Consider the following 15,700-nt stretch of genomic DNA (forward strand, 5'->3'; position numbering starts at 1 on the left):
GCAGAGTATTCACAGATTGAAATGCGATAGCTTGAGTGGTGTAACATGATGCATTGATGCTGGTGGAAGAAAGGTGCAGTTTTGTGCTGTACAGTAAAGGTACGAGTATTTTGTGGTAGAATTACTGTTTAATTGCCATCATCAATGAGCCAGTACCTGTCATATTCATGATGTTAGCAGCACACCTATTATATTTCCTCACCACACATTGCTTTAAACATATTTAAGTGCTCTGTAGAACTGTTTTCCACGTTGGACAGGACTAATTCTTTACCAAATGTGCTAAGACCTTCTTGCTATACCACAGTGCAACACCTTCAATGAACAGACATGGATGTCACAGCGTGTACTGGCATCTAGGCACTTCCACTATTTGCGTTTCATTGTTCAGCTGCATCAACGTCTGTGGTGAATGCCTGAGCAGCCGCCTTGCTCTGTGGGGCGACATCTGCAGCAGTTGCAGGCTCTGACATGGTGTGCCCATGAGCATGTGCAGCCTAGTAGGCATGCCAACCTTCTTAGCACATTTTGTATGGTGAATGTGTTGCGTTGCAATGGTTGAATTAGAATGCCGATTGGTACGGGTTCAGGCATCCCCTGTAATTATAAGCGTGCGCAGGGTTCCCTCTTGGGGGGGTTTGTTGCAGTGCCCCCCTCCCAATCACGTCAATGTATAGGGCTGACTTTGCATCACCCTGTCGCCCCCCTCCTCCTTCCGTATGTGTCAATGTATGGGGCTGGCCCCCTCTCCCCCCTGCCTGCCCCTCCCCCTGTGCACCCACCTATGCTTGTAGTGGCTTTTCAAAATAAATAAGCAGTCTCACATGCCTTTGCCATGCTGAAAGCTTGTTTTTTTGTTTTTTGTTATTGCAGTGATATAACTGCATCTCTTGCTCAACCAGTATGAGTGAATTTGCGTTGAGAGCCACCACTTCTAAAGCAGCAGCAAGAAACACCTCTGCTAAACATGGCAAGTAATAATGTACTGCAGAAAAATTGCTATAATGATTACTAAATTGTTGGACATTTGGCTGATGTTCACCTTGTGTTGTAGTGCACAGCTCAGTCATAGGGTGCAATCTCTGCAATGGCTGGTAAACTGCATTAAAGGTAAAATGCATAAAAGTCGCGCTTGTAATATATAAGCTATACCCCATTTGATATAGCATGGTGTTACAGGCTAGGACCTATGAAATTAAGTAGTGTGCGGGAAAAAACAAACAAGTTAGATAGTCCACACATGTCATCGCTGAGCGGTACAAGGCATGCATTCAGGGAATGCGGGCCATGACAGCTATGTCATGCCTCAAGATCGCTCTGAATCTTGCCAAAGCGTGAAGCTTAAAAGCTGACCAGTGCTGGGGATCCCCAGCCCCTCATTTCTGTCGCACAGAGCCTGCTCAAAAGCATGAGCCATTGTTTGCAGTGTTGTGAAGCCAGTGCACCACCCAGGCAGAAGGTAGCTGAGAAACCTTATGTGCACAAGCTTTCGCACAATTTGAAAAAGTTGTATTCTCAGTGCCAAACAGGCTGTTTAAGTTCTGCAAAATGACTGACCCGGAGGCAAAGATGCTGCAGGTCGGTTAGCACAAAGCACAGGCATTCCTTTGCTGACAGCACAGAAGGGATGATTTAGGAAGTTCCTATAAAGTGCGAGAAAGTGTATGTTGGCCATACTGGGAGTACTGGGAGATGCATTAAGGGTGAGCTAAGGGAACATTCAAACAATTAAACTAATGTGCGTGATGGAAAGGATTTCGAACGTTTCTTAACTAGTCATTGTATAACTTGCCAAGATTGCAATCCCGACTTAATGTTTAAGCAAAGCAAAACATGGATCAGCCGTGAAATTATTGAAGCAGAATGCACTACCTATATGGGGGAGGGTTGTGTAAGCGTGGATTTCCTTTGACTTGCTGATAATGAGATGGCATATCTATGCATGTGCAGTGGATGTCGTCTGTGTCAGACAGTATAAATATACCAGCAATTTTCCAGTATAGGTTGTTGAAAGTTCAGCACTCGTCATCGTCGCTTGTGTTCCTTCCGTTAGTTGTCTGTTGTCGTTTGTTAGCTCTCATTATTATTATGCCGAACAAAGAAAGCGAACCCTTAAATTTACACTTTCCTCCCATCAGTTATATATTTGTGCACTGTGTAGTGTGTCAGGATTATGTACCAACAAGCCCAACTTGCCAACTACATGGGCCCTGGTTTGAATGGCAGACTCTCTCTTAGTGTTCATAAAATTAATGAGTGCTATTTCTTGTGGTTGCTTGCATTACAGTCAGCTTACCAATATCACTCTAAATGTAAATGATGAATTAGTACGTTAGGAAAAAATTTGTTAGCACTCTGAAGAGTCAGAATTTTTTTCAGCATATATGTGGTGTATCTTAAGATGAACATCATGTAGTGTGAAGCTATCGTGCTTTACAAAATGCAAGATTGCTAGAGTCATTTTGTGAGGTATTTTCACACTTCGTTACTTGTACTTTGTGGCAGTGCGAATAGACACTCCAGTTCAGCAGCCACAATATCGAGAACTATGTGGACTGTCATCTTCAGGGAGCGTGCCCCAGTCGCCTCGTAGATGTCAACAATGAGTGGCTTGCACTGCCTTGAAAAACTTTACAAACTTTACAGTAGATACAGTAAAAGCTCGTTAATTCGACTCTCGTTAATTCGGAAAATCGGTTAATTCGGACACGTCATCTGGTCCCTGTAAATATATGCATCACTCTGAGACTGGGCGCTCGTTATTTCGGACAGATTTGACCGCAAATCGGATAATTCGGCGACTTTCGGGCCGCTGGCGAGGCTCGAAAACGAAAAAAGAACTATTCGGAACAAAAGTGAAGCTCAAACGCAGCATCGCCATGGACATCAATTATCGGCTTGGCTTGACTTGAGACTGATTGAACGCCTTTTCTTCGCGCGTGATAGCGTGTGGGTTTGGCGCGGTGTCATTTTTGTTGCTTTGCCGGCTTTGCTCCCGTTGGTGTGCTGCATCGTTGAACGCCGTTTATCGAGGAACAATTCAGTACGGCTCCTTTAGCTTGATCGTTGCTGGTGCTTTTGTGCTGACTTCTCGTGTGAACACACTCTCCGCCGATGGCAACGCCGGCGAAGCGGCCCAAGTACGAGGCCAAGGACTTCACCACCAAAGTAGAAATTTGGCGTGCCCTAAAAAATGGGCTCTCCCGGCAAGAAGAAGCTCCTGTGCCATGACGTCGGCAAACGATACGACGTGAGTCTCCTGAGCGCAGTTAGCATTCTTTGCGTATGTGTGGCAGAGCACGCCTGCGCACGCCATTGCCAACTGTTTCAGGAACAGTGGCTTTGTTGTACCCGACTCCAGCGATGCCGCAGTGGCCGAAGTGTCGCCGAACGACGGTGCCGATGACTGGCAGGATTTCGGAAGTGTTATGCCTGATGCAGTGACACTCGACGATTATATCGGCATTGATGGCGTTGCCACTGCCGGCTCTCTGACTGATGAGCAAATCGTCAAGGAAGTGATGCATGGCGACGAATCCGAGAACGAAGAGCCTGAAGAGGAGCAGCCACACTATGAGCCACACAGGCCCCCTCGTACTGTGAAGGAAGCCGTGGAGGCCCTCGTCGTCCTTAAAGAATTTTGCTTTGGCACTGCAGACAGCATGCTAGCTGCTGAGCACCTTGAAGGGCTCAGAAAAATTGTGTCCGCGCGAATTTCTGCTCGAAAACAGAGGCGCATCCGCGATTACCTGTAAAGTAAAGGTATGTTGAAAAAGCTCTTGCATTTATTGTGTTTATTTCGACCATTCGATAATTCGGACATTCGGTTAATTCGGACATTTTTTCCGGTCCCTAGAAATCCGAATTAACGAGCTTTTACTGTATCGTCAAATACATGCGACGAGGTGATGCAAGTTCCAGCTGAAGTGGGAGACACTATCTTCTTTTAGTTGGATGTTCGGATCATGCAAAATCTGCTGTAAACAAAGAGGAATCTTGGAAGTACTATGGTGCTTGTGATGCTGAAGTTTTAAGCATGCTTAAGTCTTGCCTGTTAAAAAAAAGCAACGAAATACCTATCTATTGGTGTTCACAGTATATTCTATTGCATTTGAGCAGCATTGTGCGCATTTGTCGCATGTATAGCACCGTATTATGCTCCCAAGTTCTGGCATTATTGCGCGCTATCTATGAAATGAAATGTAGACGAAGCTTGTTAATCTGTTTAGTCAAGATGAACTACTAGAATTTAAAAGCAGTTGTAAATGCACAGCTCGCCCAGTCAGCATGGTAATTGAATTAGTTATCATTTAGGCATCTATGGTGGTGACTGCCTTTCTTATTTTGTTTTTAGGTTTCACAATAGTCCGCTTCGCCGAAACTAATGATGTGGAAGCAGTCCCTTCGTCATGGGTGTGCGGCCATACGTGCTTGTGGCCAGTGGCCTACACCCCTGCCCGCCTCACAAAGGCTATATCGCATTGTGAACTCCCTAGTGCCTCATTTTCGAAGCACCGGGTGGTCGTCATAGCTACAGCAAGTAAGCTTTTTTCTGAGGTCATCAGCACTTCTGTAAATCATTAATGTGCAGCGCTCACAAAATAAGACTCCAAATGTCTGGCCACTAGTACATGTCATGCCACTGGTGGGTGCATGTTGACACGCAAATGATTGCATTGTGGTACGTAGCAAGAAAGAGCATTTTCAGGGCTTGAATAAATGTGGTGCCAGCAGGCGAAGCTTTCGAGCACTTTTGTATCCCAACTGAAACAGGTTTGATAAAGATCTGCAAACTTCATTCATCATCTTGTACTTCTTTAAAGTGGCACTAAAAAGCAAGAAGATTTTTCTCATATTCGTAGATTACTTTTTTGCAATATCAAATGCACCACTTTTGTCACAACAAGAAGTTTTGTAACTCAGAAAACATATAAACAGAAAGTTCAAAAGGGATTTCACCACTCTTCGCACACCAATCGCCATTATGTGACAGATTTTTATACCATAGTCCCTGTGTGGGTCTGCACATCTCTTTGTCGACAAAAAATGAATTTTGTAGTATTTTATGCGAGCTTGAAGTTTTATGTTAGTCTTGCCATCCATGACATCTCAGAGGTGCAAGCTTCAGTACGAAACTCTAAAGTTGAAGTAACTTTTATTTCCCAGTGTAGTATGTTGGTAAAATTTACGGCAGTATATTTCTGAAAACGTATTTCATCAGTCTAAGCCTATTCAGACTTTTCCTTTAGTGTCCCTTTGCACAATTGTGATGTTCATTCTATAGATGCACGCATATATTGGCATGCTTGGTCATTCATTACTTTGGCTGCTGCGGGAGGTCGTGACATGTCTGCGCATGCTATCTATTGCATTGAAAAGCCGCGTATTCTCAGGAAAAAAAGAAAAAGAGGGAAAGTGCTCAAGGTCACGAGGCATGCGTGTACAGATTTTCTTTTCATCCCTCCCTGGTGAGCTTCCAGCACTTTCGTCAGGAGGAGAGAAAAGAGAATGCAATTGCAATGTGTGACAAAGTTTTGCAACTCGGCTCGTATGGGACGGATTCTGAAAATTATTGCAGCGGTGAATTCATGAGGTAATAAGTTTCTCGATTGAATCCATTTCATGACTACTTGAAAAAGTGTTGCCACGGCACCTTTTAAACTATGGACAAGGTCACTGGGTACCAGAAAAAGTAATTCTGCTCCAAAGGCATGTTCACCTTTGCACAATGCAATGGCATGCTTCTATAGGAGCCCAAGGGAGGCATGGCTTGTACTAGTGGCCATGCACTGGTATGGTATCATTGCGTTGCAGTCCGTGAGTACTGCTGAGTGCTCATTTAATGATGGTCGTACTCAACCTCCATGGTGTCCACTGTCTTTTTGTGGCACTCGTGAGTGATATGGGCATCAGTCATCATTGCAGTACATAGTTCAGCATGTCACATCCACGCATCATGCAGCGCTTTGCAGTCGCACGTAGAAACGCCAGCAGCCATGCACTCAGTATATTGCCTATCAATTGTTGACCCATCTGCATGTTTTTGAACATTACATTGTGCGACTAAAGCTGTGGCTTCTGTGCTGTATCTTTGTTTACAAGGGCAGCAAGTTTACAGAAGCATGTTCACTCACTACCCAGCAACAGTCTTGAACAGTTTTGGCAAGCCCATTTGTGGCATTGGGAAACATTGCATCTTCAGGCATGCACTAAACTTTTATGCAGCATGTAAAGACCAGCATAAGCAAGTGAGGCATAAGATGAGCGGCTGCTGCTCACATCAGTTTTATGGAAATCTGTCACAAGAAGTCATTAACTACTATACTCTGTGCTTAAATTGACACTATTTTATGCTACTTTAGTGTATACAACAGTAGGTGTGCATGTCGGACTAGCTCAACAGTGTCGCAGCAAAACATGCCTTGCAACTTCATGTGCAGGTACATACCTGCATGCAAGAGCAAAGGCACGGGAGGCAGAAGATACGGACAACGTGCCTGCTACAGATACTGAAATGGGCAGAGGCAAACGTCGCCGCCGAAATGGCCATGAAATGCCAGACGAACCAGATCTAAGGTTGCTATCATTTCAGTGATGTGCATATGAGTATGCAGGTATTAAATATAATGAATTGCAAGATGCGAAATCAAAGCCTCTTTGCATAAAGATTTACAGGGAATATCCTGGATATGTAAAAAACTATGCTAGTTGCGAGAGGGCTCTTAAAGGTAGGGACATGTTAAAATGTAGCAAATCTCTATGGCAAACTCTCTCCTAGGTGTTGCATTTTGTTATAAGTATTCCCTACGCTGTGAAAGACAGTGTATGAGTGAGCTTGTCTTTCCAATTCGACAAGTTTCTCAAGCTGGTGATTTTGTTCATAATTTTGTCCATGTTAAGTTCAATTTTCCTTAACAGGAAGATTTTGTCCAGCTATCGTTGAGTTTTTGTGGCTAGCAGGCATGAAATAAATCTGCTTGTCCAATATATAAAAATTTAGTTGTGTGCAGTTACATGTTAATGGTGCTGCGGTTTCTAGCTAATGAACCTCTTGCATTTCACCTTCATTGAAATAAGACTTTCACTGTGGAAACCGAATTCATGTCTCTTGCAAGGTGTATGATGTTTAGGTTTGTGCAGACCTGTTTGAGAAACACATGTAACGTAACATACAAATAATTAGGTCGGATATATGTGCTTGATCAAGGAGAATTAGGTTACCTAGCTTGTACTTTTGGGAATAACTTGCCACTTTTTTGGAGAGATTACGTGGGAAACTAGTGTAGTCCTCATTAAATTAGATTTTATAAATGGGGTAATAAAAACCTATTATTACACAAAGCAGCCTCGTAAAAGTCCCATGTGTATGTGCTGCATTTGCCCATATAGGAGCTCCCCATCTCCATCCAGCAGCACGGAGTTGGAACCAGGCCTTCATGCAAGTGCACTTGGGACACCACCACGTTTCGTCAGCGATGATAGGTAGGGTAGTTGTTTAGAAATCGTTATTGTGGTAATTTAAAGGCGCATGAATACCCCATTCTGGCCTAATGAGTTCTATATTTGCAGCCTAATGCCCATTAAAGGCCTAATTATAGTTGGACATGTTCAACGCATCAGGTCGTGTGAGCAGAGGTTGGATACGCTTGGTATATGTAGCTAGCGACGGCGGCCAATTCCTCACTTTAGAGACCAGCGCGCTCACCATGCCGCAGCGAGCAGCTTCGGAGTGGCGCATGCGCACTGTCTTCATTTAACATGTCTGCGGCTCCGCGTTTTTCGGTTGAACATACACCATTTCTCTTTCTTTGCTGCTCAACCAATGCCTTGGTTGATAAGCGTGCATTTTCTCGCTCTGTGCACTGTTTGGCTTAACATCGGAAGCATCTTTCCTTACAAGCATTGCTTTAAATGCTCTAGGACCCAGAAAATAGCAACAGAGATTGCATTGGAAACAAAAGCGAAACATCTATGTACATACGAGAGTGCATTCCGAAGGCTTCCCAGGCGTTTTCTTTTCTCTCCTAGTCGCAGCAGTTCGCACTGTTGCTGGTCTACACGCACATGTCATCTGTAATTCCTTCGAGTTGACACAGAATAATTGTGGTCGTTAATCAGCGTTGAGTAAACCACAGCCGCACTTTTCAAACGCGCCCCATGCACTGCCATTTTGCCACTGCCGCACTCGGTGCATTGTGGTCTAATGTCAGCGCGTGAAATAGGAACACGCTTTATCTCTGCGGCGGCAGCGACAAGCACGCCAAACTCTGCCGGGAGCGGCTACACTGTGACGCCACACTATATGTTCTTTACTTTTCGCCCGCGTAGCTTAACCATGTCGCATGTACGCGCTACGCTGGACTATATCTAGCCCTTAAACAAATCCTTAAACGCTGTACTGATAATTTTTCACTTTTACAAGCTGTAAGTACTTCCTGCATGCCGTGTGGATATATAATTGAGGCTTATGCATGTTTCTCTAGGGAATTCTGAACACACCGTTGCGGTTGGAAATTCATTCTTGGAAGCTGAGCATTGTAGCTCATGCACTGTTTTCCATAACTAGGAATAGTACAACTTTTCACACTGTTTTTGGCATAATGCTTCCTCAAAGACATTCTCACTGCATCACAGTAGTCAATAATTGGACAAATCCCGAGTTTGTTGTAATGGTGATTGACTGTATATTTATCCAAATACATTTGCAAGATTTAGAAGCTCTGAAACCTTTATTCAGATATGATCATGGTGGCCGCCAGCCTGCATCACATATGTGCGCATTACCATTTTTCTTGGCAGTGTCTGGTATGTCATTTTTATTCTAGTTGAGCACATTCAATAGGCAGCCACTATGCTGGAGATCAAATGCGGTTAATTGATCCACGGATGTGTGTTATGTTTTTTTTTCACCATGAACAAGGCTTCTAAAATAGTAATCTTTTCAGCCCCAGAGCCCACAAGATCACACCTGTACCTCTTCTGAAGCAGAGTAAGTGTTTTTAGTTGCTGAGTTCTTCATATCTAAAGTAGTCATTGTGCCTGCATTGTTACTGATTGATGACATGTTTGCGAAATCTAGAAGCTCTAAAAACTTTTTCGGATGTGAACAGGGAGGCTGCCAGTCTGTATTAATGTATGTGCTCATCACCATTTTCTTAGCAGTGTCTGGTGTTTCATTTTTGTTCTAATTAAGCATACTTCACAGGCACTTGCAATCCTGGGAAGCGAATGCACAAATTGGTCCACCATTAATATAAGTGTTTCTTTTTTTTACCAAAGACAAGGCTTCTAAAACAGACACTTTGCAGGCACCAGAGCCAACAGAGCTCACCTGTACCTCCGTTCAAGCAGAGTAAGTGTATTAAGTTGCTTATTGTGCATGCACTGTGTATTGATCGCAGACCTGCTTGCAAGACTTAGAAGTTCTAAAACCTTTTTTCAGATATGAGCACGGAGATCGCCAGCCGGCATTCATGTAAGTGCTAGTTGCAGTTTTTTTTTTTTTTGCATCGTCTAGTATACCATTATTGTTCTAATTAAGCACATTTCAACAGGGAACCACATGCACGTCATGGATCGAGTCTGCAAATTGACGCGCCACAAATGTGAGTTATTTTTTTTTTTTCTTTTTCGAACCTAAGAGCAGGTTTCTAACACAGTGATACTTTGCAGGCATCAGAGCCAAGAAAGCATGCGAGTACCTCTTGTTCAAGCTAGGTAGGTGTTCTAAGTTGTTCAATTCCTCAAAACCAATTTAAGTAATATCATTGTGCCTGCACTGTGTATTGATCGCAGACCTGCTTGCAAGACTTAGAAGTTCTAAAACCTTTTTTCAGATATGAGCACGGAGATCGCCAGCCGGCATTCATGTAAGTGCTAGTTGCCGTTTTTTTGCATCGTCTAGCATACCATTATTGTTCTAATTAAGCACATTTCAACAGGGAACCACATGCACGTCATGGATCGAGTCTGCAAATTGACGCGCCACAAATGTGAGTTATGTTTTTTTTTCTTTTTCAAACCTAAGAGCAGGTTTCTAACACAGTGATACTTTGCAGGCAACAGAGCCAAGAAAGCATGCGAGTACCTCTTGTTGAAGCTAGGTAGGTGTTCTAAGTTGTTCAATTCCTCAAAACCAATTTAAGTAATATCATTGTGCCTGCACTGTGTATTGATCGCAGACCTGCTTGCAAGACTTAGAAGTTCTAAAACCTTTTTTCAGATATGAGCACGGAGATCGCCAGCCGGCATTCATGTAAGTGCTAGTTGCCGTTTTTTTGCATCGTCTAGCATACCATTATTGTTCTAATTAAGCACATTTCAACAGGGCGCAACATGCACGCCTTGGATCAAGTCTGCAAATTGACACACCAGTAATGTGAGTTACGGTTTTCTTTCTTTTTTTTTTCTTTTCTACCCCCTAGGAGCAGGTTTATAACACAGTGATAATTTGCAGGCATCAGAGCCAAGAAAGCATGCGAACACCTCTTGTTGAAGCTAGGTAGGTGTTCTAAGTTGTTCAATTCCTCAAAACCAATTTAAGTAATATCATTGTGCCTGCACTGTGTATTGATCACAGACCTGCTTGCAAGATTTAGAAGGTCTAAAATCCTTTTTCAGATATGAGCACGGAAACTGCCAGCCGGCATTCGTGTAAGTGCTAGTTACCATTTTTTTGCATCGTCTAGTATGCCATTATTGTTCTAATTAAGCACATTTCAACAGGGAATCACACGCACGTCGTGGATCGAGTCTGCAAATTGACGCACCAGTAATGTGAGTTACGGTTTTTCTTTTTGTAGTTTGCTGATTTTTGTTATAACTGCAATAAAATTATTGTGCCTGCAGCTTTATAGAACAGAATGGCGTAATTATGAGCAAGGCCTCGCACTAGGTTCATCAGAAAATGTTTCAAAGGGATCAACCAATTCTGCCACTTATAGTTCTCATGAATTGTTTGTAGGTTCCCAGATGTCCAGAATCGTGACAGAACGTACTGCACCTTGACTCCTTCAAAGTAAGACTTTTCTGGATGTTTGTCTGTCATGTTCGTTTTAATGATAAGACACTCATATAGCTCCATATTCAATATCTCTTCGCTTGTAGCCAAAGCACGACGTTCCCACCACTGCAAGAGAGGCCTCCTGCCTTGTGTGCTCCGCAAAGTAAGTTTCAATTCAAGAGATGCACAGGCACAAACCACTTTGCAGGATCTGTTTTAAATGAATCCAATCTAGGTTATTTATCCTCTTAAAGTTATTAGGGCTTTCAATAATGCATACTGAGATTACAGCAGCTTTAATTTAAAATTTATCATTTTCAACAAGTGCAGCTATAAATCTTAGGTCAAACATTAATCCCAAGTTTTTGGCCTCCTAGCATGTATTTATTGAATGCATACTGTAGATGAATCAAGTGTTTTAATTATGTTCTGAATGGATTTTTGGCAAGTGTTCTAGTTTGACACTCCTCTGTCTTAGGTCAAGAAAAAATTCTGAAAGAATTGGAACGAATTCGACTGCAAAATGAAACCATCATTCAAATGTTGACTGCTATAGTTCCAAGGCACACAGACCAACTGGGCAACTTTACGTTCCCGTTAAGTAGTCGGGAAGATGTTTCATCTCTTGAAGATCAACTTGCAAGTAGCATGGAGCTCAGACGAGAACTGGTGAGCATATTACTTAGTACTATAGCTGTGTGAATAGGAAAATTTTCAGTACACAGTGAATGCAAACAATAATGTTTCAGTGTGAATCGAATAATTCTTCTAATTGAGCAGTTTTGAATGTCGGCGTCCTAAAACACAAGACCAAGCACACTGCGTACCAATTTATGTTATATTTGTTTTTAATCGTAAATGGTATATTTGTATTCTGGTAATATGAATGCTTGTAATGATATAATTCTAGTGCAAATGTTAGGAAGTTTCAATATTCACACACCCTTACTTAATATAGCACCGAAATTGTCACTTTTTTACTCTCTTTAGGTTAAGCGTTTGGCAGCCATTGGTGGTGGAACGACTGGTCAGGCGGTGCGAGCTCAACTGAGATTCATTTTTGAAGACTCCCTGGCCTCTCTGTATAGTTACACTGGATGGAAAGCAAAAGAGAATTTCTCCCACCTACATCTCTGCGATATTATTAAAGGTGAGCAATTTGGTGAAAATTTTTGTTCAGGCTCCACATTTTAGAAAAGCTTCGAATGTGTCTAAGTGTATTTTTTTTTAAATAACTGTGAGTTCATATCATTTCTCGCTTACGAATTCCTCAGTGGCTGTGATTGCTGTGGGCAAATTAAATGCATCATCATTCAAAACAAAGCTATTATAAATTGAAAATTTGTTTAGTTTTCAAACCTATTGCATTTTGTAGCAAGGTGAAATGGGAAATGACCAGTGAGAAGTGCAAAATGCACTTTTATACTTTGAGCTATTCAATGAGAATGTCAAGGTAATGCTTATATAAATGCTAAATTGTTGTCTCATGTCTGTTTTTTTTATTTTATCATCGGTCAAAGAGAAACACCATCCTATCATTCAAAAACTATTTTATTACTAATTTTCATTTGTAATATGTAAAATACAAGTCTGATAAGTATATTCAGTTAGCTTGCAATTGATGGTGCAATGGTATGTTGCGCAGGCCCAATTAGCTTAGTGGGCCTGGAAAACTGGCAAAACTTGATGTGCATATCTGCATTAGTGGCATACTTGGTGTGAGTGCATGAAAATTTTAAGAAGCTTCTATAGCACAATGGTAGCCAGCATACAAAATATGCTGAGGTAGAACTCAAGGTTAAGTACCCCTGTCACACTGGAGGTGCAAATGTCATTAGGTTCGAAGATCAATCATTCGGTGCACCGAATGTCATTCGATCTGTGGTGGTGCTACACTGGAAAAACTAATGTCATTCGTTCATGATATCAATGTCGATAATCGAAAAAAAGAAGGCCGGAAAAGTTGAGGAAGGTAAATGCAGTGTGGTGGAAGAGAGAAGTTATTTATTTTAGAATGTATGTCGGGAGTCGCGTCACTAAATAAACACAGAGAGAAATGGTATTTTGTATAATATCCGGCCAAACAAGCCAGGACGACGCTTAGCCAGTAGCCACAGCCAAGAGAACACAACAAACATGGCCGACATGGCAGTGCCGCTGCACGACGACGCCAAGCTGCAGCATGTAAAGCGTTTAGTTGCTCTGTATTTGGCGTTGCGCGAAAAGCGTGTGAGCCAAAAGAAAAGAGTGGGGCGAGAAATAGATGAAGAGTGCAAACGCAGCGATGACATTCTCCAACGCATTCAAGCGAATGCGTTCTCGATCGCGGCAGTGGTCGCCACTGCATCCGCCGAGCTTACGCAGCTCTTCCACGATCCGGGCATACACTTTACTATTCCTCTTGGCTTTGCGCAAGTCACTTAAATTGTCTTCCCAAAGCTGACTGTGTCCAGTGCGCTCGTGGAGCTGATGATTCCATTGCTGCATGCACACGTGCGCACAGGCGTCTGTTTGTTTACATGGCAGCATGGCCGACAGCGCCGGGACGCGAGCCAGACGCCACTGAGGTGGAGAGTAAAAACATTTCGCAAAAGCGTTCCGTACACATGTACTCTTTAAAATAATAGATGCCTTACAAAACGCAAAATTAATAGCGTGTTAGAATGAATGCTTCCGAACTTGAGACTGCGGATTGACACATTCTAAGTAGTCTCTGGGGTGGAGAGTACACATTCGGTCCGAGTGCGACGGCAAATGTGTTTCTCGAACTCATTCGATTTTTTAAGTCACTCGATCCTAATGACATTAAATATCGCTGTGTAGCAGCCGCATAATGTCATTAGATGCGAATGTCATTCCATTCGAATGACATTAAAACGTCCAGTGTGACAGGGGTATTAGTCATGGTTATACACAACATACCATGCACACCTAGCACATACAGTTCTTATGTGAAAAGCAGAGATATAGGTTGACCCCTAATTGTAGTACTCCATGTGAAAAAAAAAGATTTGAATACTGGTTGACTGATATTTTCTTTTTTGAAGCTGACAAATTGCAACTTAGTGCACCTTTATTTACGATAACTTGTCACTGCCATGGGAGCATCATCTTCATCACAAGTGTTGGCAAAGCTGTCCTTGTACGCTTTGCGAGATCCTCGGCATCCCAAATCACCTTGTCCTCACTGCCATTGAGCACATTCAAAATGCAATACTTTTTACAGCTTGTTACAATTATTTCTGCTGGCAAGTCCTCCCACGCATTCTTGACCCTCATCAGCTGTCATACAGCGTCTCTTCAGTGTCATGGTGGCATAATCCTTCACCAACCACTCTTTCTAGAACTTTGTGACACTGTCCTTAAAGATTTGCAACAACTACATCTAGTGGCAGCAGCTGGGTCATCATACTGCCAGGTATAACAACCAGTTCATGTTGGCCTTCTGTAGGGCGTCCTTGACGCCTGAGCAAATGTGGCCTGTGAACGAGTGTAGGATTAGCTATTTGAAGGATACTCTAATAGCTGATTACGAGCGACATTTTGAAAAAAAAACATCGACCAATATTCCAATATTTTATTAAACATGGTAGCTTGTGAAAGGAGTAAACTATTGGCCTCAAGGGCGACCACTGGAGAGGCCAGCGCTGCTGTCGCTGTGACGTAGTAAACATCACGTCACTCGCCCCTGCAGTCTTCAGTACAGCGTGCTTGCTCTCAACCCCGAGGCAGTTCATTTTCTAGCTAAGAGGTTTGTTTACTACAAGATGCTGCAGTGCCGGATGCATTTGAGCGAGCCTATATGTGAATGGATTCCCAGAGAAGGCAAGCGGGTTAGGGCGAGAGAGAAAGTTGGGTGGGCAGATGAGATTAGGAAGTTTGCGGGTATAAAGTGGCAGCCGCAAGCACAGGACCGAGTTGACAGGCGGAATATGGGGCCTTTGTCCTGCAGTAAACGTAGTCTGGCTGATGATGATGATAATGTGAATGAGCCCTTCCTAATGAATTGCAAAGCATGTAATTTTTGCTCTTCACCCTGTTTTTATAATTCTTTGTTACAGAAGCGGTAAAGCTGAACCACCGCACTCGTGGTGCTTCTGACGATGAAATAAAGGGCTTCATAACGATCTGGCTCAAGAACGCGAAGATACGGCAGGGGTGAGTGAGGCAAGCAGTGAAGAATTATTCTGGAAATGCTGAAAAATGATAGGCATAATTGCAGCGCAATGGCAAATACTCTGATGCATGCAATTATGAGTAATAATAAGTGAACATTGATTGGCGAACAATTTTAACTTTCTGGAGGCATGTACTATCCATGGCATGTTTCTTTATATGCCTTGCAAAGACTAAGGGAACCTAAAGTTTTTATTTAAAGACAAAGGCTATTCAGCTGGTATATACTCAAAGGTTGGAAGTACAATAAAAGCTTGTTAGTTTGACTCCCATTGATTTGCAATATCGGAAATTTTGGACGTGTTCTGGGGGTCCCAACAAGCATATGTATTGTTCAGTGGCATCAAGCTCTTTTTAACTCGGTAATGGGTCATTCCACGCCAAACGTCCCAGCCATTTGGCGACCATTTCAAATCTATTCGAATAAAATCCTGCCGATTTACTGCATTGAAAACTGGTAGAAAGAGAAAAAATTTTTTGGTCATGTGGCTGCCTTCCCAGCATTTTGTCTGGGTGTTGTTC

General features: G+C 42.7%; 1 protein-coding gene across 1 annotated transcript in view; it reads left to right on the forward strand.

Moving 5' to 3' along the window:
• The window catches only part of LOC119376032 (uncharacterized), a gene marked incomplete at its 3' end in the record, with an annotated part of 28,812 nt that extends 13,652 nt beyond the window's left edge, over positions 1–15,160 (forward strand). The window contains exons 2-20 of the mRNA XM_037646023.2: positions 4,355–4,540; positions 6,441–6,576; positions 7,390–7,482; positions 9,443–9,475; positions 9,555–9,605; positions 9,673–9,717; positions 9,837–9,869; positions 9,942–9,992; positions 10,059–10,103; positions 10,223–10,255; positions 10,328–10,378; positions 10,457–10,501; positions 10,621–10,653; positions 10,726–10,776; positions 10,964–11,017; positions 11,107–11,165; positions 11,481–11,671; positions 11,993–12,152; positions 15,064–15,160. Coding sequence (XP_037501951.2) covers positions 4,355–4,540; positions 6,441–6,576; positions 7,390–7,482; positions 9,443–9,475; positions 9,555–9,605; positions 9,673–9,717; positions 9,837–9,869; positions 9,942–9,992; positions 10,059–10,103; positions 10,223–10,255; positions 10,328–10,378; positions 10,457–10,501; positions 10,621–10,653; positions 10,726–10,776; positions 10,964–11,017; positions 11,107–11,165; positions 11,481–11,671; positions 11,993–12,152; positions 15,064–15,160 — 1,447 coding nt within the window. The remainder of the gene's footprint in view (positions 1–4,354; positions 4,541–6,440; positions 6,577–7,389; positions 7,483–9,442; positions 9,476–9,554; positions 9,606–9,672; positions 9,718–9,836; positions 9,870–9,941; positions 9,993–10,058; positions 10,104–10,222; positions 10,256–10,327; positions 10,379–10,456; positions 10,502–10,620; positions 10,654–10,725; positions 10,777–10,963; positions 11,018–11,106; positions 11,166–11,480; positions 11,672–11,992; positions 12,153–15,063) is intronic.
• Positions 15,161–15,700: the final 540 nt, after the last annotated feature.

Source organism: Rhipicephalus sanguineus, unplaced genomic scaffold, assembly GCF_013339695.2.
Source record: "Rhipicephalus sanguineus isolate Rsan-2018 unplaced genomic scaffold, BIME_Rsan_1.4 Seq10727, whole genome shotgun sequence".
In the NCBI taxonomy this organism is placed as follows: domain Eukaryota; kingdom Metazoa; phylum Arthropoda; class Arachnida; order Ixodida; family Ixodidae; genus Rhipicephalus; species Rhipicephalus sanguineus.